Source organism: Miniopterus natalensis, chromosome 14 (assembly GCF_054644295.1).
Source record: "Miniopterus natalensis isolate mMinNat1 chromosome 14, mMinNat1.hap1, whole genome shotgun sequence".
Lineage (NCBI taxonomy): Eukaryota > Metazoa > Chordata > Mammalia > Chiroptera > Miniopteridae > Miniopterus > Miniopterus natalensis.
In genome coordinates, this window is record NC_142094.1 from 7121041 (window position 1) to 7147894 (window position 26854).

The 26854-nt window shown below is 39.7% G+C and overlaps 1 protein-coding gene across 1 annotated transcript in view; it reads right to left on the reverse strand.

Annotated features, from left to right (window-relative positions):
* Positions 1–2714: 2714 nt before the first annotated feature.
* The window catches only part of GLUD1 (glutamate dehydrogenase 1), a 33296-nt gene continuing 9156 nt past the window's right edge, over positions 2715–26854 (reverse strand). The window contains exons 2-13 of the mRNA XM_087824252.1: positions 22194–22274; positions 21381–21436; positions 20346–20409; positions 16557–16651; positions 12545–12724; positions 11668–11805; positions 11334–11471; positions 10665–10745; positions 9678–9801; positions 8801–8892; positions 4970–5032; positions 2715–4058 (exon numbers count right to left, since the gene is read on the reverse strand). Of these exons, the coding sequence (XP_087680378.1) occupies positions 3939–4058; positions 4970–5032; positions 8801–8892; positions 9678–9801; positions 10665–10745; positions 11334–11471; positions 11668–11805; positions 12545–12724; positions 16557–16651; positions 20346–20409; positions 21381–21436; positions 22194–22274 (1232 nt within the window). The 3' untranslated portion in view covers positions 2715–3938. The remainder of the gene's footprint in view (positions 4059–4969; positions 5033–8800; positions 8893–9677; positions 9802–10664; positions 10746–11333; positions 11472–11667; positions 11806–12544; positions 12725–16556; positions 16652–20345; positions 20410–21380; positions 21437–22193; positions 22275–26854) is intronic.

A 26854-nucleotide genomic window follows, 5' to 3' on the forward strand; every position in this document is an offset into this window, starting at 1 on the left:
CTGGATCCTAGGTAGATGCTCAACTGCTGAGCACCGCTGGCCAGGCTCCTTAAATTTATTCTTAAATATTTTACTCTTTTGGATGCTACTGTAAATAGAATCGCTTTCTTAATTTCCTTTACAGATGGCTGGTGTATAGAAAAAACAGCTGATTTTTGTGTATTGCTCCTGTACCCTGCAACTTTGCTTAACTCATTAGCCCTAGTAGGTTTTGTGTCCGTCTCCTATGGGATTTTTTTAATATATAGAATCATGTAACCTTTACAGACAGTTTTTCTTCCTTTCCAGTTCAGATGACTTAATTTCTTTTTCTTGCCTAACTGCTCTGGCTAGGAGGACTGAGACAGTACAATGTTAAATAACAGTGGCGAAGACTAGAATCTGTCTTGTTCCTCCTAAGGGGAAGCATTGTTTTTCACCAATGAGCATATTAACTGTTTATTTTTGTAAATGCTCTTTATTATGTTTAGGAAGTTCCTTCTATTACTTTGGCTTTATTGTGACAAGATCTTGAATTTTATCAAATGCTTCTTCCCACAGCTATTGAGATTATGTGAGGCCCCCCCCCCCCCCCCCCCCCCCCCCGTCGGGTCATTCTATTAATGGGTGTATTACATTGACTTTATGTTGAAGCGCCCTTGCATTCTTGAGATAAATCCTACCTGGTCGTGATGTGTAATACTTATGAGCTATTGGATTCTGTTAGTTTTCTTGTGATACCTTTGTCTGGCTTTGGTATCTTGGTAATACTGGCCTCATAGAAGATGTCAGGAAGTGTTTTCCCTCATCTTGTCTTTTTGAAAGAGTTTGAATAGGATTAATGTTAACTCCTTAAATATTTTAGAATTCGTCAGACTTGTGTGACTTTGGATTAGGCAGTGATTTCTTAGATATGACAACCAAGGCATAGCAACCAAAGAAAAAATAACTTGAACTCTTATCAAAATGATTTTGTGTCAAAGGACAGCATCAAGAAAAGTAAAAAGACAAAACTAAAAGAGAGAAAATATTTGCAAATCATCTGAGTCACATATTTAACTATATAAAGAACTTTCACAACTCAACAGTAAAATAATAACTTAATTAAAAATGGGCAAAGGATTTGCATAGAATAAAAATGTTTAAAACTGTTGGAAGTGGTTGCCTCTGGGGAGTGGAAATGGTGAGGTGGGTATATGAATTAGAGGGGACAAGCGATTGTGCACAGTAAGAACTATTTGGCTCTACACCAGTAATTCTCAATAGGGCATGAATTTGCCCCTCAGAGGACATTTGACTATCTGAATACATTAAAAATTTTAATTTTTTTCAATTACAATTCACATTCAATATTATTTTTATTTTATATTTATTTCAGGTGTACAACATAATTTATGAAGTGATCCCCTGATGATTCTAGTACTCACATGGCACCGTACATAGTCATTACAATATTATTGACTATATTCCCTATGTTGAACTTCACTGAATACATTTTTTTAAAAGATATTTTTCCCTTTAATGGTTAAATACTGGTTATTTTTATTTTTTTAATATACTTGTATTGATTTCAGAGAGAGGAAGGGAGAGGGAGAGAGAGAGAGAAACATCAATGATGAGAGAGTCATTGATCAACTGCCTCCTGCCCTCTATAGGGATCGAGCCTGTAACCCGGGCATGTGCCCTGACCAGGAATTGAACTGCGATCTCCTGGATCCTAGGTCGATGATCAACGGCTGAGCCATGCCTGTTCGGGCTGAATACGTTTTTGATTGTCACAGCTAAGGGGTGCTAAACATCCTACAATGCACAGGATAATCCCCAAAACCAATGGTCCAAAATGTCAATAGTGCTGAGGTTGAGAAACTGTCTAAACTATGTGAAACTCTGATAGAAAAACATCCTAGTAATTGAGTTGCCAGAAATACTGCTTAAAAAAAAATAAAAATCAAGCATTTACTTCTCATTTCCCTGAACTTCATCTACCAGGATAAAACATTCTAGCATAGGGGTTCATGAGGCAATAGTTAAATTGACCAGAATTTTCTAACTCAAAGCTCCAGAAAGCAAAGTTGATACGAGTGCTATACTGTCTTTCTATAGGTAGCATGGACATTACCACTTTTCTAACATTAATATCAATAACACACATCAGTGTTTATCGAATCTTTAGAAAAATACTAACTCCCAGTATGTTAGTCAAGGGCCAAGACTAAGACTTACCATCCTGCTTATCACAAGACCTGAATCTACATCCCCACTGCGCAGTGTTCTATCCTGAAGCTTGTTTTCACGCTTCTCCAGCACAGTCAGTGCTCTGCCTCGAGTGCAGCAGGAACGCAGCTCTGGAATGGCCCTGGCCTACCCGCTCCAGCCGCCACACAAGTTATGCTCCAGATTTGGCAGCTAAGTAACTGGTGGAATCAGGTCTAGAATCCATTTCTGCTCGTTATGGTTAGTATTCTGTCTTAAATTGATATATTCTGTAGCTAAATGATTAAAACCAAACCCTTCCTTCATTAAAAAAAAAAAGCACTAAAAAATTACTTTAATGTATCAGCTTTAAGCACTAGAAACTCTTCCAAGAATAGCCATTTATACTGTTCAATCGCTCACAATACAGTGGATAGTAACATTATACAGGGGGTTGTATCAAAAATTCCCGAAACCCAATTGTATTTTTATCATCTACTAAGAGACACTATTAAATATAAAAACAGAAAAGAAACAAAAGCTTTGGAAAAGGTAGACTTTTAATAACTGCTTTTATCACCAGGTTAAGTCATGCAGTTACAAAGTAGTTAGAAATTTCTGACAGGATATTACTGTTAAAAAAAGAAAAAAGCTCATTCTTACATAAATAATATCTAGCACTTCATTGGGACACCACTGTTCAAAAGGCCCTGGCAAAACACACACACTCAGTTCCAGGCTGCGTTCAGGCTGCTGTTAGTGAAGCCGTGCGCAGGATGTGAGGCCCCTGGAAGGGGACACGAAGTCAGGGCGAGTTGGGACATTACTGGCAGTGCTCAGAGCTGCCAGCCAGACTCCAGAGAGGGAGTCCAAGTGCTTTTTTTCTGGGACACTCTACTTGAATTATTGTTCAATCAGTCAGCACAATAGATTTTGAAAAGAAAAGAGCAATTAATTAACATGAGGAGGTTACTGCATTCTTTGGACTATATGTCATAATTGTGGTTAGTAAATTCCGACAGCCTCCATCCTTTGCTAGTGAATGATATGTATGAAGATAACATTCTCCACTGGGCTTTTTTTGTTTAACAATATACTATTGATAAGCTATAAATGAAACTGTTATAAAAATACTAGCTTTTTTCATTCATTATGTTTATAGGCATTCACTGCTTGAGTCAAGGTTAGGCTTATTAAGTGATTAAAGGCAATTTTATTACAGCAGCATGTACTTATTTTATTCTAAAAGAATAAAATGCATAAAAAGAAATAGCTTTTATTTTTGTTGCAGTCTACAGAATTGAGTTCTTTTGCTGATATAAAATATCAGTAACTTACTTGAGGACCATGCTACCTTCTGAAAATGCCACACACGTGCTTCTTAAACGTGTCAAAGTTACAGCACGTCTTAGGCTTGGCCAGAGCTGAAGCAGCAAATAACCAACTGCTCTTGGACTACAGGTACCTTCCTGGCCAAGCTCTGAGTGCTGGGAGGCAGCCGGGGAGCAAGGCGGTGCAGCCAGATAGAAGGGACTTGTTATTTAAAGGCAAAAGACCCAAATGGCTCTCTGGCATCTACTTTCAGCTTTGTACACCAATCCCTAACTTTAATTTTTTTCTTAAGGGGCTGATTTGGATTGACCTGTGAGAATGTTGTCCATTATCTAATAAGTAATGAGAGAAAGATGTGTGGTTACATGTAAACTTGCGATAGGTCTACAGATGAGGAGGTGAGGAGGGTAGTGAAGAAGTCAGCTGCAGTCCATCTATGTGAAGGTCACGCCGGCTTCATTGTACACCTTGAAGACTTTCTCAATGGCATTGACATAGGCAGCTGTTCTCAGGTCCAGTCCCAGGTTATACTTCATGGCTGTGCGCATGATTTGCTGAAACGAAATAGAAAACACAGTGAGGACCACCCCCACCTCAGCATCTGGCCGTGAACACACATGGCACATATGGGACTGGTATGAGGTACCTGTCACCACTTCAGTGCAGGACCTGGGCAGCCAAAGAGAAACTACTCAGGCAGGAGAACCACCTCTAGTCAGAAAGGACTGATTCTCCGGAATTAAACCAACCACTATCTAGGCAGCAGTAAGAAGTTGCTCTTCAGAATTTTAGGGGTGAGCTATCACTGTGTCCTTTAGATGTCCTGCTACCTGGAGTGAATTCATTTGACATACTTTGCGATGATTTACAAGAACTAAGAATGGGGTGAGGAAAATGATCTGCAGTTAGTGGTGGTGGCTACGGAGCTATCTAAGGCTGCTAAATTATCTACTTTAAAAGGGCGAATTTACAGTATGTCAATTATACCTCAAAAAAATTAACAACAAACACCACCTTCTTCTTAATACCTGTTTGTGCTATTTCAACTTAAATCCAAGCAGATACTCTAAACTCAAGAAATTAAAGAAACTGGACTTAAACTGTGTTTAAGGCCTTGAAATAAGAATCACGTGGTCAAAAACCCTTTTATTTATATCAAATTCTATAGTGAGGTAGCTTCCTGTAGCTATACTGAGCATGCACTGAGCTGCAGAACACTTTGGCTGACTACCTGATATTTAGCTAACTGCCAAGCATCACTCTCCCTCCTAACTTGGTATTATTACTTATTTCCATAAGCCTGGTAAACATATACAAGACCCTAAAACATTGCTTATCATTCAACATTAAAAAGAACAGACTGCTGCTCTCCACTGCCGCACACGCTTATGCACAGTCTCGGGGCTGAGCTGATAGCTGGGCTACCCTTCACGTCACGAGCAGAAACAGCAATGTGCACACGTACCCTGGCCGAGCGCTCCATCGTGTAAGCTAGGCCAGAGTGCACGATGTCTTTCTCAGATGCCCCCTATTAGGAAAAAGAACATAAAGTTAATAACACTGCACAAACACATGCTTCACCTATGTGAGCATAAAGGGTTAAGTCAATACACAGCAAGACAGAATTGTAAAGATAGACCTAATTTTTGTAGAATACCTTCACACCTAATCAGGCAGTTGCATTTTAACCATAATTTAGTTTTCATTGTATTTGATAGCAAACAAACACTCATAAAAGTAAGATCTTATACAATAAAACAATGAGCACAGGAAAGCATGAACCAAGAAACATGAAGGCAAGAGATGCTGCCACACCACAGCGCAGGCTCCACCAGTCACGCCGCAGTGCATTAGCATTCAGCAGGAACACACACGGCACAGAAAGGCACCTGCGCCTCCAAGAGCAGCTCTGGGGTAGAATCCTGACGCTATATTCAGCAGTGTCACAGCTTTTAAAGCTGGACAAATGTTAGCAGCTCTAATTAACTCCCTAATTCTACTGATGAGGAAAGTTGACCAGAGAAGTTGGCCAAGTTTACCAGTGGTTATTTTTAGAGCTGCAACATAACCCAGGGTCTTCCACCACTAAAAGTCAGCTCATCTCTTTCCTATGCCCATTATCTCTGTGAGTCAGTTTGTTTCAAGAGAGTCCTCTACTTAATTTGTGTTTTGGAATGCTTTCTAGAATTTTAGGACCATTACCTATCACCACCGCTCCTAATATGACATATATAGCTAACAAACACATACCTGATATGCCAGATAAAAACTTAAAAAGCAGGTCACCAATACAAGTTATCTATGCTGAACTTCACCCAATTAACACTCTATTCAATTAAGAAGGTATGTTTCTATAACATCTGTATGAACTAAGAAACATTTCGGTTAAGATTTATTTTGTTCTACCAAGTTAGGAAGAAGAAAAATATCTTGCTTTACAGTGGATACTGCTGTTTCTTTGACTCAGTCACTCATCCACCAAAACATTTATTGAGTATCTACTATATGCCAGGCACTCTTCTAGGCACCGGGAACACAGCAGCACATACAATGATGACAATTCTCTGTTCTCATGGAGTTTATTTTCTGGTGGGAAGAGGCACTTGGACTTAAAACCATGAGGATGAATGAGAGCACCGAAATTGAATTCAGACAGAGAACTGGCTCAGGAACCAAGTCCCTCCCAATGTTAAGTGAGTGGAGAGCTGACAAGGATAAGCAAAAGGCGACAAGAAGGAACAGCTAGTGAAGTAGGGAGAAACCAGGTGAGTGCGGTATCTGGAAGGTAAGAGAAGAAAATATTCCAGGGCGAAGGCAGCTCTGTGACAACAGCTGCAGACAGAAGGAAGACAAGGACTGAGAACAGCCACTGGGTTTGGTGGTGCTGGTGTCACTGGTGACCTTGACAACAACAGTCTTGGTGGAGTGATGGGTATAAGAGTAGGTTCGATTACAGAAGAACTGGACACAGAGTATATATAGCTCTTAATGAGGCTTGCCATACGGGGAACAAAGATGGCAAGACCTGGAAGAGGAAGTGGGATTAAGACTTACATACTTTTAAAACAGCATTTGGTACCCTGATAGAAGTGACTGCACAGAGGGAGGGTTGATGCAGACGAGAAGGGAAGGTCTACTTGAGTTGTGCATTTGGTAGGTTGAAAATGGGCCACCCAATACCCAGAGCAAGGCTTGGACTTAGATGGAAGTATAGAGGGTTGCTCTGTAACAAAGGAAGAGATGACACAGACAGGATACGGATGCCAGGAGCTGGGTACATGGGGAAATTCTCTCATTGCTTCAGTTTTCTCTGTGAGCATATACCACGGCATAAGCTGAAGTATAGGAGAGGGAGGAGAAAATAGGATGCTCATTCAAGAGAATGAGAAAATAAATGGAACAGGGGAAAGCAGTATCATTGCTGGGCAGCTCTAAGAGCCTGCTCGAGGCTAGTGGTTAGGATCTGAGCAGTCCCTGGGCCTCCAGACACAGGGGCATGGGCATGCAGGCAGGGGGCAGAGGTCTGGACTGTATCAGGGCTCAGGTGTTAACAAAGGGGGGTGTGATGACAGAACATGGAATTTAAGTTAGATACGGAGAAAACTGAGGACATTAGGGGGTAATAAGGGACAGTGAAAAGATGGTAGGTCCTGGAAGGGCCAGAGTGTGGCTAGGGAAGAGGAAAGTAGAGGGAGGAGCAGGAAAAGAGCTGGTTTTTCAACTGAAACTTTATTACAAGATTCCTACAATAGATAAGAGGTGAGAAATAGCATGAAAGTTTAAAATTAGAAGCACTGCAAGCATTCAAAAACTGAGAGACCAATACATCGGGCAACAATTATTTTAAAAGGAGAAAAAGAAAGTCATCACAGCTGTTGTCCTAACCGGCTGTCCTGTACTCCCTCTGGAGGTTTCCATCTGAGTGACGTGTGCCAGGCAGGTGCTGGGACATGGGGGGACCACTGGGAGGAGCTAGAAACCCATAGAAGAGCAGTGGCAGTGCTGCCAAGGAACTGGGGTTACTTGTGGTGCAAGGATGCAGGCAGCTCTGGCTCGCAGAGGGCACTTTCACGGAAGGTGCAGAGATGTGGTGATACCTAAGCAAGGAGAGGTCAGCGCATTTCCAACAGAGAGGACAGAACCAACAGAGACATGACTCTGGGAAAGAGGTAGATTCATTTAGGGGAACAGTTAGGACCTAGAGTAGCACAAGCATCTTCAAAATAAAACCCTTAATTTTTTCCCCATGTTTCAATCTAGTTCAGCGATTTTCATCCAGGGTGCTGCAAGAATTTTTAAAAACATGCAATACCTAACTAGTCAGGGGCACTGAACTCTTTTCCCTTAGACTGTCAGGTAAAAAAAAAAAAAAAAAAAAAGACAACAGTCAACACAATAATAACCGTTCAGTGTGAAAGAATCAAAACTAAACCTTTTTTTTGGTCAGGCTGGCACAAAATTTAATATATTTTTTGGTGTGCCACAGAATTTTAGTAATTAGTTTATGTGTGCCATGAGATGAACACGGTTGAAAACAGCTGAAAGAGTCTTAGGTTATTTTCCATGACTGAATATTTCATTTCATAAGAAGATACATTATAACTAAGCAGGGCAGGAGCACCTTAACAACTCTTCAATTTTTCCAAAGAGCAGCACCAGTCTGCACTGTTCTCAGGTAAAGGCACAACAGTTTCACAGTAGACACGGTGAGTGCAAGACCCATTAACTGTTTATGCTAGTTTAATAGATTAAAGAAACCTTAGTTTAATTTGTATTGTTAAGCAGCTAGGTTAAACATTTTGTCTAGGCCGATTTCCTCTGACTTGCGTTCCACATCTTCGGCCTTTCCCGGTGAGGAAGCTCTTTCTCTTTGTGATGTGTGCGCACTATTAATAGACCCTGTCAATCGCTAATTAACATAAAACACGCTTTTTCATCTATTTTCACTCTTATTCATATCCATATAGTAATTCCAATTTTTATACTTCCAATCTTTACTTTTCATTTCTTTTTATTTCTCTGAAGCATAGAGGAGTTAAATACATATTATTTCTTTGCCACGACACTGGAATCACTGTTGAGTCATCCACATTGTCAAAGTGCAAAAGCAGAAGAGCCATGAGTTACTTACTTTGAACTCTGTGTCTAGAACACAATGAAAGAGGAAGGCACAAAGCACATACCAGTCATATAATTACTTTCATGCTGACTACAACCTGTCAATCCAACCCACCTGGCCCGAGTCTAAGGAGGGCAGGTAGTGTGTGTAAAACGAGACTGTCACAGGCACACTCACCGATATCCTGTCTTGGAACTCTGCTGTGGGCACAACGGGAATAGTTCCACCATGCTTTCCAAATTTTCTTTCCAAACTCTCTTGAACAGACACTATGAAAAGTCAAGAGATGATAAGACAATGCTAGTAGAAAAAAAAAAAAGTAGAACCAAAAGTTGTCCCAAACTAGACTCACAACCCCAAACTAAGAGTTTTAGAAACCTTCAACACCAATGACATGGAAGGTTTAATCATTTAAAAGGATAAAGCACTTGGCCAAATTCCTATATAAATGTGAATTTAGGTCACTGCTCTGTTTCCATAACACCCATTACCAGGGTTTTTCCTTGGCTGTTTAAAAAAAGAAAATGCTGAGGGAAAAGGAACGGAAATAGATGGATCACTTCACCCAGATCCTGAGAGGGCTGAATAAAGGCTCTCAGTTGGAGGTCTTGGTCTCATTTCAGCTTGTTGAAAATTCTAACGTTAACTCTGGAGCCTACCCTTGTCCAGGGAAAACAGTACTCTCCATCCAAGACTGAAACATTCTCAATACTAAACAAGCCTTTCCTAAGAGCAACCAGAGGCACCAACAGAAGTTCCCAGTTTAAACTGATACCCTTTCTATTACTAACTTGTAGATTATGTTCTTGGAACATTACATTACAGAACAAACATCTGAATATAAATATATTTGAGAGAGCTAATATATTAATTATCCATAAAGACATTGTGTTTTTTTGGCCTAAGACTCACGAGACAGAATAATATAGTTTTCTGCACTGAAATTAAATTCTTTAGGATTACAAAAAGGAAACTAATCTTAAGTTTAAGCTTTTCCCAGCCTCCTAGCTGGCCTAAAACATTATTTTTGGAGAACAAGATCATCAGAACTTACTGAGCAAGTGGTAATTAGAATCCCTCTCATATTTGAAGGTCAAACGGCCATAACTGACATGATTTAGGTTCTTCAGCCACTCAAAGTAAGACACTGTCACTCCTCCAGCATTTAGGTAGAGATCCTATATTAAAAAATGTGACAAGAAGACATCAAAGATATGAGAAGATGATGGTTGTAAATAAAGTTTACAATAAACATAAGAGCTCAATTTTAATATCAAAGCAGATGAAGCTTCAAATTTTCCAAATGTATCTTAGATAGTATCAAGAACTTCACACTTAAATTTAACAACTCCCATTCCCAATCGAGCTGAGCTGTCTTTTCAACTTTTATTAATCAAGTATTTAATCAACTATGGTTAGAGCCTCTTCTCCACCAAAAAAGTTTTCTGACAAAACTGCTGCCCAATACAATGGATTGGCTTGCCTGGAGTACCTCACCAAAAGAGTACCATTCCCTCCCACCACCTAAAGGCAGCCTCATTCTGTTAAACTGAATTTTTTAAGTGCTTTCAGCAAAGGGGTTCTTCAAAATGCTCCCTAAATCCACACTAACTTCTGATTTTCAATAACCTTTGGGCATAGACTCCACACTTATCCACGGAAAAACCCAACATGTGTTCCTCATATTAGCTTTGTGAATTAAGCAGCAGGGACATATATACGGTGAAATATATACGGTGAGGATCATAAAAGCCATCTTTAATTTTAAGTTAGAACAGTATTTCTAGCACAATGCACATTTATATAATTAGGTTCTAAAGAAGGCTGAACACTTAAGAAAGAGCGTGAAGTTACAAGAAAACGTTCAGGTGAAAATGGACAGGCTTGTTATACTAACAATCATTCTTCTACTTTACCTTCTGAAAGGCAAACTGACAATGAATTCACTACAGCCTGGGAAACTGATGATCGTCCCTCCAATTCCTTACAAAACCAATTACGATTCCAAGTACATATAAAAATTGGCAATCAGGTGACTTACTGGAATAACCATAATGTTCCTCTCCAGGAAAATCTTATCAGCTTCTGGAGTTGTCGGCCCATTGGCACCTTCAGCAATGATCTGTAAGTCAGGAACATATAGAAATGCCACCACCACCACCAAATCCCCTCCAATGAACTCAAGAGATGTGTACATATGGGCAGGAGGTTGTAGGAAAAAGTAATTTGAGTTTAAGTGGCCCTGGCTGGTGTGGCTCGGTAGGTTAGAGGTCATCCTGTACATCAAAAGATTGCAGGTTCGATCCCTGGTTAAGGCACGTAAGGAAGGCAACCAATCAACGTTTCTCTCTCACATAGATGTTTCTCTCCTTTCCTCTTTCTAAAATCAGTAATAATAAAAATTAATAAAAGTTATTTTGCTCTAAAGTATATAAAACCATTTTTCACCTTTCTATTTCCATAACTACTTTCTGGAAGTTTGGTTTAAGAGGAAACCCATGGTGATGGTTGCACAACTCTGACTATACTAAAAGCCATTAAACTGTATACTTGGGTGAACTGTATTGTATGGTATGTGTATTATATCCCAATTAAGCTGTAAAAAAAATAAAACAAAAAAAATAGAGGAGACCCAAAACGAGCACTTTTCTATGCCCTTCAATGTCCTCTGCCTTGGTGAGGTTGAACCTAGTCTCCATTCTGCTTTTACCTTGGCTTTGATTCTGGGTGCATTGGACTTGGTCAATTGCTTCTCACTGGCAGCAGGGATCAGTATGTCACAGTCGGCTTCTAAGATGCTCCCTTCATAAAGCTTTGCCTTGGGGAAGCCCAGGATTGACCCATGTTGCTGTACAGATTGAACATCAGAATTAATGGCTGCACGAGAGTTTAAATGCTTAAGTTTAGTGCCTAATGATAGGAAGACAAAGTTATCTTTAAAGTTACATTTTAAAAAATAAGCAATGGAAATAGATTTAAATAAAACTTATTGCAACGTTACAATATTCAGGGAAGTTAAACTGCTCAGATATTAGCTAACATACCAATTTGAAGTCTTCCAGTTCCTTTGGGTCAATACCATCTGGATTCCATATGCTCCCATCAGATTCACCAACACCAACACATTTAGCACCGAAGCGATGCAAATACCTCATAGAATGCAGGCCCACATTACCAAACCCCTGTAAAGAACAATTCCGTATGACACAAAAAACAAATTCCTACTACAGATAGATGGTAAGAGTCATACTCTGAGGAATGCATCTAGACATTGTTAGAAGCAATTCTCAAAATCCTTTTTGTCTAAAGAAACAATGGACTAAATGGATTCTCTTCAACAATAAATTTCTATGTTTAACATGTGGAGCCCAACCCTTTGTTTTCTGTTGATAACAAGACCTGAAGTAGTTTAGTTAGGTGCAGCCTTGTTGATTTATAGAGAAATGACAGTGGTGTTAACCATACCACCCCAGTCCTAATTGGAAGTCACTAATTGGAAGGAATATGAATTCTATTTTAAAGTAGCACTTAACTTACTTAATTCATCTAAGTAAAATAATCAAATACCAAACCAATTCTTTCTGTATACCCTTAATAGTTTAAGAGACTTCCCCTTCTGGAAACAAGTTTCAATTTAAACACTGATCAAAAGAAGTTGGTGATAGTTTCATATGTATTTGAGAGATACTTAAATCGCTTCTAGTCACATGAATCATACCAAGGCTAAAACAATAAAGGATGTAATACTCTGAACACAACCATTTTAAAACTTCAGAGATTCTAAATTTTAAAAATTGCAAATCTAAAAACATTAAAAAACTTACTTTATATATATATGTGTGTGTGTGTATATATTGTGTACACACACACACACACACACATATATGTATTAGTTATTCTTTAAGAAACAGAAACTTTTACCTGAACAACAAATGTTTTATCTCCAAATCCTGGTGTCATTCCTAAAATGCTCATGTAAGAAGCTTCATTGATGAAGTTTTCAATCCCATGGAAAACTCCCCGGCCAGTAGCAGAGATCCGTCCGTGGATCCCACCCTGACTGATGGGTTTACCAGTGACACAGGCATGGGCATTAATATCCTGCAAGAGAAAGCCAAAACTTCAAAGATGAAACCTCAAGGAGAATTTCATATGCTGAACCAATGGAATGAAGGATTAAAGCCAAAATATGTTCTTATTTAACTAATATATGCTCATTAGGAGTTATGTGTGTCATCAAAAGGCACATGACTCACTTTTTCAAATTTCTGTTCCTAGAAAATGTGCAAAAGTAGACTATATTTTCCAGTGGGAGAAACAGGGCATTTATGAATTTAACATTAAATACGTACAAGAAACAAAGTCACAAAAATAGAGATAGCTCAGCTTAAAAGTGTTATTCCTTTAACAAATACGTAAGCCCTACTAAGTCAGGGTATATCCAACCCTTTTACTGTTTTAAAATCTAATGTTAAGACTTGAGTATGTCACCAAAACAGAGCGTAAGACAGGAAGAGGCATTATGGTGTTCTTGAAAGGGCAGACTCCATGTTGTAAAGATATTTTTCTGTCAAACTAATCTACAAATTCAATAAAACGCCACTTTAAAAAAGAACTTAAAACTCAAGTTCACCTTTAAAAAACTGGGTCAGCAAAAGGAATCAAGGAAAACAAAAGACAACAAAATAATTCGGGGCAATATGGAATATTTACTAAAATAAGAATACCCACTAACCCAGAAATTCTACTGAGAGAAATTCAATTTTCTTGTATATTTAGTACGGTATCATTTAGGTTTTAAAAAAACATACATGTGGGTAAGGCACAGAGGTCCCTACTATGTGTGAACAGAGTACCTCTGGCATCAGTGGTTCACTTTGGGAAGTGAAGCGGGAGGGAGGTCTTCACCGCCACCTTTCTGCACACCGAACTGATGTGCATGTCTTCTTGTTCAGAAACAAGTATAATTAGAAAAAAGATGAAAGGGCTTGGGAGGGCTTCCCTTCCAAGGTAGCAAACATATTATAAACTGTACCACACAGTGCAGAGTAGACAAATTGATTAGTGAGACAGAAGAAACTAGATAGCCCTGTTATATTTCGAAAAGCATTTTACATCATGGCTAAAGTATACACTATTTCACAAACTTAAAGCACTTTGCTACCCATGTGAAACAAGATAAAGTGCTTCACTTCACAACTTACCCCCTACCGCCCAATAGATATCCTAGTGAGGTGAGTTAAAAAGGGATTTGGTGTTTTCTGTATTGTTTAAATATTTTTACAGAGAGAGCTGAGAACTGTATTACTCATCTAACTGCCAACAAAAAGAATAAAATTAATTTTTTTAAAAAAAGCAGTCTAATGAAGTGATTTACAGAATTAGTAGTTTCCCAGTTTTTCCCACGAATACTTAACACTTATGAATACAGAATTGCAAACCTAGTGCCAACTGCTTTAAACAGTGGAAATGCAAATGCTGGAGCTGACAGGTCATGTGTGGCCGCCAGCCACAGGCCCCCAGCCCCCAGCATATCTAATTTTCCTGGGAGCCCCAGGAGGAGAGCGTACTCTTCCTCCAACACTGGCTCTTCCAGGTGAGGCTACACAAAAGGAGCTGCACGGTTTAGGTTCACGTCTGGAAATACATAACAAGAACTACGGCTTCCTTACCTAAGTCCTGATTTTGACTTTCCTATCATTTTAAGAAGGAAAAGCTTTTTATCAGAACAGTTGAGGTTTTAGCTGGCAGCACCTCACAAACCACTCTTTTGCTGTCACCACTGAGAATGAGCTATGACTGACGATATACTGCCCTGTACTCTTCAGTCTAGTGTCTTGCTTAAAAAGAACAAAAGAACAAGAGACCATGCCCAGAGCTCATCAGGTGACGTGGAAAAAACATCCTTTTTGGGAATGACAGTCAAAACCAAAATTCTTTGCAGTGCCTCATACTGCTCCTGTTGTATTTCAGGGGATCTGTGAGACTGACCTGATGCGGTACTTTATTTTTTGTGCTAAGGGCATTATATTATTATTCATTTAGTTCTCATGGCCGTCTCATGAAGTAAGTACTATTCTTATTGCCATTTTACACATGAGGAAACTGAGGCACTTGACACAGGTGAGAGCTGGGTGCGAAGGACCCAGTTCCGGAATCCAGGTGGCATCCATGCTCCCCACTAGACAGCACCACACAGGAAGTGAGACTGATCTCTATGGACACCACAGCCCCTTCCTCCCTGAGGGAGAACTAGTCCTCTCCTCTCCAAGGCTGATCATTCGAGGCATTCTGGCTCCATCAGAAGACTGCTGCGTCTGCCACGCTGTGTGTCTGACAAGGCGTGTCTTCTACCACAAAATCTGTGGTCTAAGAACTGATCAACGTGCCGAATGAACAAAAGTCTTTCTCTTGGGACAACAGCCATCTTCCCAGTTGTCTTCTGTTTTTCTTCAAGTGGAGACTACTCTTTACGCCCTACTTCCCCTCCCGACTGCCCTGCTTCTGCAGCGGCTCCCCTGCCTCCGTCCCTCCCTCAACACCCTCAATATGGGCCTCCAGTGCTTCTCATTCTTTTTAGCTGACTCTTCAATCTGCCCGTTTCTCTCCAATGCTAGGGCAGGCTAACGTCACCTCTTTTTCTGGGCTCCTTACAGGCTCCTGCCCCCCAACAATCCCATTCTCTGCCACACACAGAGCAAAGCTTAAAAGGCATACTTAGCTGTGTCACACACCTGCTCACAATTAGTGCTTCATTGGTTCCCCTCTGTTTACAGGACAAAGACCAAAGTCCTGTTGTCACCTACAGGGCAACAATCTGGCCTGACCCTCCTTTGCCCGCCTCTCTTAGGCCTACAATCTCAATCTCTACTCTGGTCACCACGGTCCCCTCTCAAGTTCACCTCTTTTGCATGAGATCCTCCACCCAGGCGCTTCCTTCTGCTTCTAACCCTTGCCCCACCTTACTCTAGTTGATGTCTACTCATTGTCTCCAGAGAGTGGGCCGGGTCCCCATTCTTTTTCCTGTGGCATTGGGACTCCTAGCCTTTACCCCACTACACTGTGCATGCGGGGAGGCACTCCACACATATTTTAAGTGTCTTTTTCAACTCCCTTTCTCTTCCTCCTCCTTAAGTGTTTGCTTTTCAGGGTTCAATCCCTTTAGGGACAGGAAGTTAGTTTTTCTTATGTTCTGCCCTAGTGGCAGCACTTCTGCTCAAGTCCTTCTGGTTCTCTCCAACTTGACACTGTCCTTTCCCGTGATCCCAGGCATCTCATCCAGTTCTATCAAGTCTATTTCTGCCAGATGCCAATGCCTCTCCCCAACCCCTGGGAAGGAGGTTATCTCTTTGCTGGTAGAGCATAACACTGCCTTCAGTCCACCCTCCCCTAAGGAAGAGTCAGTGTCAAAGGCTCCCATTTGACCAGCAATTGTAAAACAGAAACACCAGTGTTTAATATTTTTGTCCTAGCCTTCTTACCTTTACATTCTCTTATAACCTTTCTAACTATGCCTTACCTTCAAACAATCTGAGCTCTACTGTTTCTCCTCCAACCTCCCCAAATCTCCCTATGTTCAAATTTTACCCATTTTCAAGGTCTAGTCCAAATACTTCTTCCAGGAAATCTTGTTTTAGAAACCGTAGGGGGCGTGCAGGAGGCAGCTGATCAATGATTCTCTCTCATCATTGATTTTCTATCCCTCCCTCCTTCTCCCTTCCTCTCTCTGAAATCAATCAATAAAAAAATATATGTATTAAAAAACACCCACAAAAACAAAAAGAATAGAACAGAAGTAAAATAACATGTAAATCAAGGCATGATTAAAGGGGAGGAGAAAACCCCAGTGAAGTCTTTACTTTCATACATAACACAAATTGTTACTTCTTGTAGATAGCAAACAAAGCCCTTGGGCCTTTGGGTGGGTACTCACATAGTGCCCTATGGTGCTAGCATAGGTGTCAGCAATCCAGGACATCTCCCGCTCGCCTGTGCTCATGTCTGGGGCAGGTACATCAATGCCCGGACCTGGGGGCACAGGGAAAGGGCATCGCACCAGTTTTGAAGATGAACTCATCTCAAACACAAAGATCCTTATGATTCTCTGTAACAAAGCTATAGTGGCTAGGAAACTTTAGATTTCATTTAGGTAACTAATTGAAGTCACAGAAATACTTATTAAATGTTTCACTATCAAACTTATACACCCATAATGTTACATGGAAATTTCTCCCACTCGCATTTACTTGGAAAATAGCTATATACAGATATAAGCCACTCAATAGGACTCTGTATGTGCAAGCATAGGCAAATCAATTCAGCCTCTTGGATCCAGTTCCTTAAACTGCAGCCAGAGATAATGATACCATTGCGCTCTGATGAAGAGGATTGTTGTGGTAAGAAAGTATATGTGTATCAGACAGTGCAGTAACACACCGTTTACTGGGGTATAAGACCTACTCAGCAAATAGAAGAAGGAAAAATAAAGACACATTGCTGAAGCAATTGTATGAAGCCCCCTATTACTTTTACCCGTGATGGAATGCTGCTTTGACTTTTATTCAGTGTACATAAAAGTTTTAGGCCTTGGCGTTCAATTACTCAGATCACACTAAACAAAAAATTGGAGAATCACAAGTTAGTTCAAAAGCAGCAATAAGTACCAATGACAACACACTATTGATGGTCACGGTGAGATTCAGATACAAATGTCTTAAATGATGCTCACTCAAATCCATAAAGGCAGAACCATGTAGAAATACTTCTATCAAAAAAAGTGAGAATAAGAGGATGATCTACACCCATGTAAATGACTTGGCACCATCACCAAAACAGACATGAGGGAAAATGCAGGTTTCATACACTATGCATGTGTGCATATCTATCTATCTACCTATCTATCTACCTACCTATCTATCTACCTACCTATCTATCTACCTACCTATCTATCTACCTACCTATCTATCTACCTACCTATCTATCTATCTATCTATCTATCTATCTATCTATCTATCTATCTATATCTATATCTATATCTATATCTATATCTATATCTATATCTAAGTATGCAGACTTCCATGTGCATATATGTGTGTAGAGTTTGGAAACATATGCACAAACTTGTTCACTGTTTGGATTTCAGCCTTGTTTATAGCTTTCTATGTTGTTTTAATTGTATAATACAAACTCATTTTCTTTATAAAAAGAAAAACACAACTTTAAAAATGGTTAAACTGTTAAGTTTCCCCAAAATAAAGATCGTTCTAAGAACTGTACTCAAGTTCTTTCTATAATTTTTACTTTTAAACCAGCAATATAAGGTACATTTTAATATCTTCTACATTTCAGGACCAAGGTCCTAGACACTGTCCTTTTTTGTACAAGTTAGGATGCCATGGATATAGATATGGATATAAGACAACTTTGAAATAATCACGGTTTGCTTTTCTCACTCCACCCTCCTCCCCAACTCAATCTGGAACTCTATGCCCTGGTACCTTTTTTAAGGCATCTTATAAATCTCATGAAGTCTAAGACCCTCCCCCCATGGAAGAAGTAATGCTATATTCTAGCCACACTCTCTGACAAAAGGGCCATACAGGACACATTAGGTTATTGTAAGGGTTTTTTTCAAAGTTTACAAAGTAAACTGTTGTAAACTTAAGAGTTTATAAAGATGAATCTAAATTTACACAACAGAATTAATGCTAACCTTTCACAAATTAGAAAAATAAAAGAGGAAAGAGTATTTGACTCATTCTATTAGACACTATTATCCTGATATCAAAGATCTCACAAGAAAAGAATCCTGCAGACCAATATTCCTTAGAACAGCATCAAAAAGAATAAAATAACCCCAGCTGACGTTTTTGCAGAAATTGAAAAGCTGACCCAATGTGAGACGGTCAGGACTCAGACTCAGGTTACAACTGCAACCTGAAACTCTCTGTGGAAAGGGAAGTGAGGAAATAACAGAGAAATAACAGCAATTCCACAGGCGTGCCCAGGACTAGCTCTGTGGCCTGGAGAGACAGACTTCTAGGCCTGGAGGTCTGGTCTGGTTGCACTGTGGGTTACCGCGGAACGAGGCTTTTGCACATAAGAAGTCAAATTGCTAATACTTAAGCTCAGTGTTTCGATGACTCACTTTTTTTTCAAATCCTCACCCGAGGATATTTTCTCCATTGCTTTTCAGAGAGAGTGGAAGGGGGGGAGAGAGAGAGGAGGGGGAGGGGGAGGGGGGAGGGGGAGGGGGGGAGAGAGAGAGAGAGAGAGAGAGAAAGAGAGAGAGAGAGGAGAGAGACACTGATGTGAGAGAGACACATCAATTGGTTGCCCCCCGCACACGCCCCAACGGGGCTGGCTGGGGATTAAGCCTGCAACTGAGGTGCATGCCCTGAGCTGGAATCAAACCCAAGACTCTTCAGCCTGTGGGCTGACACTGTAACCACTGGGCCAAACAGGTCAAGGCACGAACCACTTTTTAACCTTTGGAACTATAAGATACTTGCCAATATAGAGAAAATTAAGCTGAATATACTCTGGATAATGGGCAATAAATACAACTGAATAAAATATGAAATCACTCAAGACTATTAAATACTTTTGAGATTTCAGAGAAGAGGAAATACAAGATAAAAAATTATGAAGGCTATCAATAGGCTGAACATGACTTCCATTCATAACTCTCAGGATGAGTAGGCACTCCTGTGCAGGAGGGAGTCCACTCACGAACTAATGCAAGTCCACAGTGGTGTGGAGGAAAGGAGGCATGCCAAGAGTCCAAATGCCTTTGAAATGGATGTCAGGTCAAATCTAGCAAAGTTCTAGTATTACCTACATTTATTTCTATATTAGTTTATTTCACGTCCTTTCCCCTAAGGATATCTTAAGTTCACAGAACTTATCAACAATGGGGGGAGTACTAGGGGGAAAAACCACAGGGGCAGAAAAGGAGAAAAAGTAGATCTTTCCTATGTTAGTCTTCTTTAGTTTGACTGTGTTGAAAAGGCAAACATTCTAGTAAGTAATTTGGTCTATTTTATTAAATAAATCAGAATATTTCTAGAACAAGAAAAGAAATACACAGACTCAGTGCTTACAAATTAAAGATTGACAAATACTCATACATCACAGAAAAGATTCCTATTTCACAAAGAACATATGACAGATAATTATTAGTATGATACGAAAACATCAACCAAATGAAGATCAGCACCTTCAGAAATTTAGTCTGCAAAAGCTCCTAGTAACAAACAATAAGAATCTTAGGAATCCTCACAATCAGCCAGTGACACAGAGCGAGTCACTGGCATGAGCCTCCCATCTCTGCCCGTGCCCACTGCTTCAAGGCACAGGTGGCACAAGCCTCCAGTTCCAAAAGGCACCAGACTTCTCACTGCTATCAGAACAACAGGATTACTACTGTAAAAATGCTTTTTACATATTAAAAATGTTTACAATACAGGTATTGTTTAGTTCCTAAACGTATGGCCTTGGTCTTTCTGGAAGTTGCAGTAGCGACTGTACAATGCTGTTAAGAGTTACTGAAACCCTTTACTATGTCCAAGGGAAGAGATGGAAGTGGCTTCTCCTGGTGTCCATACTGCAAACTGGGAACCTGAACTTTTCTATGAGAGATGTGTCATAAAGAGGCCTAGGTATCTCACCATACTTATCACAGAACCCAGTCTCTCAAAGTAAAAAACATGGCAACACCTACCAATAAAGCCCTTCTTTGCCAGTTCCATGGTGAACCTCCTTGTGATCTTTTCCAATTCATTATCCTGTAAAGAAAAAATAAAAACAAAAAAGACTTTGATAGGAAATCCACTTGTAGAAAAAATAGTTTTATCATATTTTCTATTTATAGGACATTTTCATATAGCTTCTTGTTTTTTTCTCAGAACTCATAAAGCAGGCATTTCCATTTTAAAGATAAGAAAATGAGAGATTAGAAATTAGGTTATACAAACAACGGAGTAGAAGTAGGGCTCAAATTCCAGTTCCTGTTCTCTTTATTAATATAAAACCCTATAAGCACTTGCTACGGAATATTTCATTTAAAGGGCAAACTTTTAAAAGAATAAAATCATATATATTTGTATGTCTGTTAACAGATGTTAATTTGGTACTATATAAAACATAGTAACGCACAACCAGTGTGGTTCAGTGGTTGAGTATTGACCCATTAACCAGGAGATCATGGATTTGATTCCCAGTCTGGGAACATGCCTAGGTTTCAGGCTTGATCCCCAGGAGAGGGCGTGCAAGAGGCAACTGATTGATGACTCTCTCTCATCACTGATATTTTTCTCTTTCTCCCTCTCTTCCTTCCTCTCTCTGACACCAATAAAAACATATTAAAAACCAAACAAAAAACCAAACATAGTAACAACTAGCTTAATTATCTTGGAATTGATAGCATAAACAGTAAGATTGTTACCAGATTAGTTACCAGATATTTGTCACTAGAATCCTGAGATCCTGATACAAAAATCTCAGATCATGGTAATTTATAAATATGCATGTAAGGGCCTAAGAATATGAAAGTATTAATTACCTTTTAACCAAATAAGAGAGTGAAAAAGGAGAAGCTGGTGACCTTTCACATGGCAAGCGCTCAGCGAGTCAGTTATCTGCTTGTTTCCCATTCCTTTTAAAGACCACTGATCTCACTGGTGTGGGGCACACAAACACCTAGTAATCAAGTCCTTTGCTAGTGTGCCATGTGCACAAATGTCATTACGGTACTTACAGTATAGTTCTTGGGATTGATCTTAACACCAGCTTTGGCACCCCCAAATGGCACATCTGAAAGAGGAGGCTGAAAGTTGTTATTCCATAGAAAGGATAACAAACTTAAAAAAGAAGAAAGCACTATGCACTCTTACAAAAATGTGCGATGTTTTAAGCTTTAATTTCAGAAAATTCAAGCAATAAACCCATATTGACCTCTTCTAAAATGCTGTGATTTAAAATTCTAGTTAACAGAAGTTAAAATGCATATTTAATCAGCGTGTTTTACTACTTCTGAAAGCAAACAGCATTCTTATTTTCCTTCTAGTGTGATCCGGTCTTAAGAAGACAGAAAAGGCCTTACACAGAGGTCTACACTTAAAGGAAGAAAATACAATTAATTGCTATAAAAAGTTCCCCATTTAAAAGAAGACTAAATCTAGCCCTGGCAGGTGTGGCTCAATTGGCTGAGAGTCACTAAAGGTTGCCAGCTTGACTCTGGTGAGGGCACATGCCCAGGATGCGGGTTTGGTCCCTGGCTGGGCTGTGTATGGGAGGAACTGATCGATGTTTCTCTCTCACATCGATGTTTCTTTCTCTCTCTCTCTCCCTTCCTCTTCTCTCTCTAAAATCAATTAAAAAACAATAACATTTAAAAAAAAGTTAAATCTTAATTAAGACTAATTGAAAAATGATACAAGCCTTAAACTGTGAAACAAAAAAATCAGTTCTGATAAAGTCTATTTTTCTCTAACATCTTACAAGTAACCTCGTATATAAACATATTTCCCCAAAGAGCTCTTGTTAGGTAACAACAAAGGAGATCACTTACCAACCACTGCACACTTATATGTCATCAGAGAAGCCAAAGCTTTTACTTCATCTACACTCACATCAGTGCTGTAACGAATACCTGGTAGTTTTAAAAAAAGGGAGGGGGTGAGAAAGAAGGGAATGCATTTAGAACATCCTTCTGACAGGTTAAAATAATGCTACATATGGAAAATGTCCACACTTTTTACATTTTACACCCCGGTTATTTTCAAGAACGCTCCAAGTAGCTTATAATAAAAAGTCAATATGAAAGACCAAAAGGAAAAGCTGCTCAGCAGATACTCAGAAAGAGCTACAGGATGAACACTGAATGTGATTTTAAGCATTCTGATAGCTAAGAGCATCCAAGAGAGTTCCTAGGGATTTAGAGAGGAGTAAGAACTAGCCCTGTCCTTCAGGGACTTACAACCCAGTGAGAAGCAACAGTAACTATGATTTCACAAGAAAAAAAATTACCTTCAAATGAATGTTTTTTACACTTTTAGGAAGGCAGCTAACTTAGCAAAAGCTTTATTTTCTTTTACCTTTTGGTTTGGGTGATTTGGTAACGGGGAGTTCAAGAAATTTGCTTTCTGACAACATACAGATATGGGCAAATGGTATAACAGATTCAACTTCGATATCAGATGGCTAAATAGAGGTTTTAGCTTCAAATGGGTATACTCAGAGAGCCTTACCTGTTCCTTCCCTCACCCACTGCTAGCCTCTTTCAACCAAGAAATAAGAACCTGAGAAAGTCATCTCTTCGTCCTGGGGATGAGTAATTCTTTTCATTCTTTCTGCAAGGACAGGAGGTAGCCAAGCAGATAGGTAACTAAGTCTTAATGCCCACCCCTGTATTTAGCAGCACAGGTGTTTGGTAGCGGGAACACAGAAACTAGGTTTGCCCACTACTTTGGTTTAGGTCTTGGTCAATCACCATCTAAGTTCTGCAGGGTTAACCATGTGGTGTATTCCATGGTCCTCTGCTTCTCGACCCCAAGGAAGAGAGAGGCCTGAGGCTGCTGTTTGTCTGCACACTCGCTGGGGCTCCCTGATGCTGTGTTTGCTTGTGAGATGAAGGGTATCTAGATGAAATTGGGTACAACTCCACTGAGAGTCACAAGAAATGGAGGAACCCAGGCACATCTCAAAGAATTCTGGGGAAAAAGAAGTTTTCAGATAGAAATATACAGTATCTAATGAACTGGTAGTTTGGGAAAACTTCCGTAGTCATTTTTAAAAGCTAGTTTCTTATGTTTCAGAAAACATCTACTTCTACATAAATGACTTTTTTTTTTTTAATCCTCACCTGAGGATATTTTTTCCACTGATTTTCAGAGAGAGTGGAAAGGAGAGAGAGAAACATCGATGTGAAAGAGACACATCGGCTGGCTGCTTCCTGCATGTGCCCTGTGGTCAGGGACTGAGCCTGCAACCAAGGCACATGCCGTTGGCCGAAACTGAACCCGGGACCCTTGAGTTCACAGGCGAACACTCTAACCATTGAGCCAAACAGGCTACGGCCATAAATGACCTGTCATAAGAGAATTTTATCTTTTATGTATGTGATCATAAAGAACAAATGCTGAATCTGGGCGTGTTTCTTTGGCCTATTAGAAAAATAAAATGATTATATTTAGAAAGGTGGCCTCTTAGAATCTTACATATAATGGGTTCTCACAACATTTGTGGAATAAACGTACTTGTTATTAAGATTGAGAAATAACAAGTATATTGTTATTTTTCAGTAAATGTCTGTACAGCCTGCTTCCTTCCCCACTTCTCTGAGGTCCCTGTTAAAAGCCCTCCCTGACCACCCTATTTAAAATAGCACCTCTTCCACATCCCCACTTTCTAGTCCCTTCTATCTTTTTATTTTAATATATCTTTATTGATTTCAGAGAGGAAGGGAGAGGGAAAGATAGAAACATCAATGATGAGAGAGTTGTCATTGATCGGCTGGCTGCCTCCTGCACGCCCCGCCCCCGACTGGGGGTTGAGCCCGCAACCTGGGCATGTGCCCTGCCCAGGAATCAAACCTAGATCTCCTGGATCCTAGGTGGATGCTCAACTGCTGAGCCATGCCTGGCCAGGCAGCCCCTTCTATCTTATTTAATGGTTTACTACTGACTTTATCTGTTGACCTTGGCTTCCCTGTGAAGGCACAGCTTTGTTTACTGCTTTAATTCCTGATGCCTCATACAAAAAATGGCATGTATTAGGCACCCAAACACATGCTGAATAATATGTGAATATTCCTTGACTCCTAAAGCTTAAGATGGAAAGAGAAAAGCCATGGCCACTAAATTCTGATATATATGTAGGTTCTATATAATTCACCCTAAGTGTTCATATATATTATGGGAGGACTATAAAGCACTAAAAATCGAAAGTATTGGTACCTAAAATGTACTCCAGACAGAAACAAAATAAAAATTTTAAGTAATATTAAGATCAAGTATTTGCATTGAGGCTATCTGCAACTCAAAAAAAGTAGAGGGTTTATCTTCTGGGAAGACTAAGTCATCTCCTCCTCTGAAAAAGCCTCCTACATAGAAAAAGAAACCAAAGCAAAAAACCCCAAGCATTTGTGTCTTTTAGAACGAAATGCAAAAACAATGTTAGGCCAGGGGCCTGGGTTGGATGCAGTGTCCAGCACTTCCTAACCAGTGACCTAGTCCAGGACCATCTGCTGGGGGTGTCTGCACTTGCTCACCCAGGGAGGCCCACACACTGCTCTTAGGCTTCATGTCAGGATCACACAGGGCAATGCGTGCAAGGCTTAATGAATCTTGGTTTCCTTATTTCTCAAGATAAATTCATGGAGATAGTAAATAGTTTACTATTAGTTAGTATTCCTCCTATTACACATAAAGCACAGTTTTCATTACCTTTTAGAGCCTGTGGAAGTAGTCACTAAGTTATTTCAATTTTCCCTGCTGTCTTAAGTGGGTGAAAAAGTTACTTTCCCTTTTTCAGTGCTTATAATTAACATTCACTGGGAAACCAGCAATCCTAATACTACAGGCATCCTGTGTTTCATGTTATGCCTCTTCACTTTTATGAGACCTACACCAGTACCTGTCTGTGCTAACAGAAAGAAAACCAAAGAGATCTTCAGTTTTATGAAAAATAGGAAATTGTTCAGTGTTTGCTTTGCAGCGCACCTTCATAGGGGCAGCATGCACCCAGAGCAGCAGGAGTGGCACTGCTTTTAATATCTTAGTGTTATTATAGGTTCTATGTGTTATTTGGTAGGTTATTTTTTGGGTCTGAGAGTGCTCAAAATTTTTTCCATATAAATTAATGGTAATTGCTTCTTCGATTCACACCATTTCGGCTTACAAAAGGTTTAATAGGAACACTATGTTTAGATAGCTTATTGAGAGCAGGGGAAACATCTTCTGGATATAGATGTTAATTAGGAACTAGACTCCTCCTTTTACAAAAGGGTGTAAATAAAATGTCTAATTCATTGCAAAAGTCCTGGAATGATGAGTCAAAAACACTGCGTGTGTAACAAAAAACATGTTTCCAACGGACAGGACCCAGGAATTCTGGTTTGTAAGAAAAATTTTCTTTCCTAGCCACACCCATTTAGAGATTTCAATGGCAAGAATTAGAAGAAGTACCTCCCAACCGCAGGCCTTTTCTGCAGGCTATGAACCAATGAAGAACTTTTAGTAGCCAGAGGTCAGGGAGGAGCTGGCAGGAAAGAGGGGCAGAGTGCTGGAGCTGAGAGGGTGGGACCCAGAGGTGAATGCAGGTGGTAGTTTGGGCTAAAGAAGAAACATGTTTTCATTTTACCTTTCAAACTAATCAATGGTATGTAAATGTTTTTATTTCTAGAACCTGGCAGATATGCTAGAAAAAGTTATTCAAATTGTTATTCTGAAAAACATAAAGTCTCAAAATAAATACTTTGTAGCGATACTTGAGATGAAACAAACCCTAGTAATAAAGGAGTTACCCACATGCAGGAAAGCGAGTTGCTCTTCCTGTTCTGGGATTGGAAACCAAAGACAATTACTGAAAATACACTGTCACCTGTTTTTTTTTTTTTTTTAAATATATCTTTATTGATTTCAGAGAGAGGAAGGGAGAAGGAGAGGGAGAGATAGAAACATCAGTGATGAGAGAATTGTCATTGATCAGCTGCCTCCTGCAGGCTCCCAACTGGGGATCGAGCCTGCAACCTCGGCATGTGCCCTGACGGGGAATTGAACCCCGATCTTCCGGATCCTACATCAACACTCAACCGCTGAGCCATGCCTGGCTGGGCACCTGAAAAATCTTAACCACGTTCTACTGGACACTAAGAATATGACTGTATAAAAGAAGATATATTCCACTAAAACTAAACCTGGTGGACTAAGAGACAGCAGAGCTCTAGCACTGAAGGACAAAAGGATAGGACACATACTTCGAAGTTCTGAAAGAAAAGGAAAAAAGCATTACTGGATGCCTAATATTTCAATACTCAATTTGAAGACAAAGTTGTTCAATAATGCCAGATAACAGGTAATATACACATACATACAAAAAAGCCAGAAAACCTTAAAATGTTTCAAACCAAAATGAATCAAGGAGGATCCTATTTGCGGTCTAAATATCATCACTTTTTATAAAACCAAGCCTTTCCTCCTGTTCTGTGGAATGGGAAGCGTGGCAGAGAAG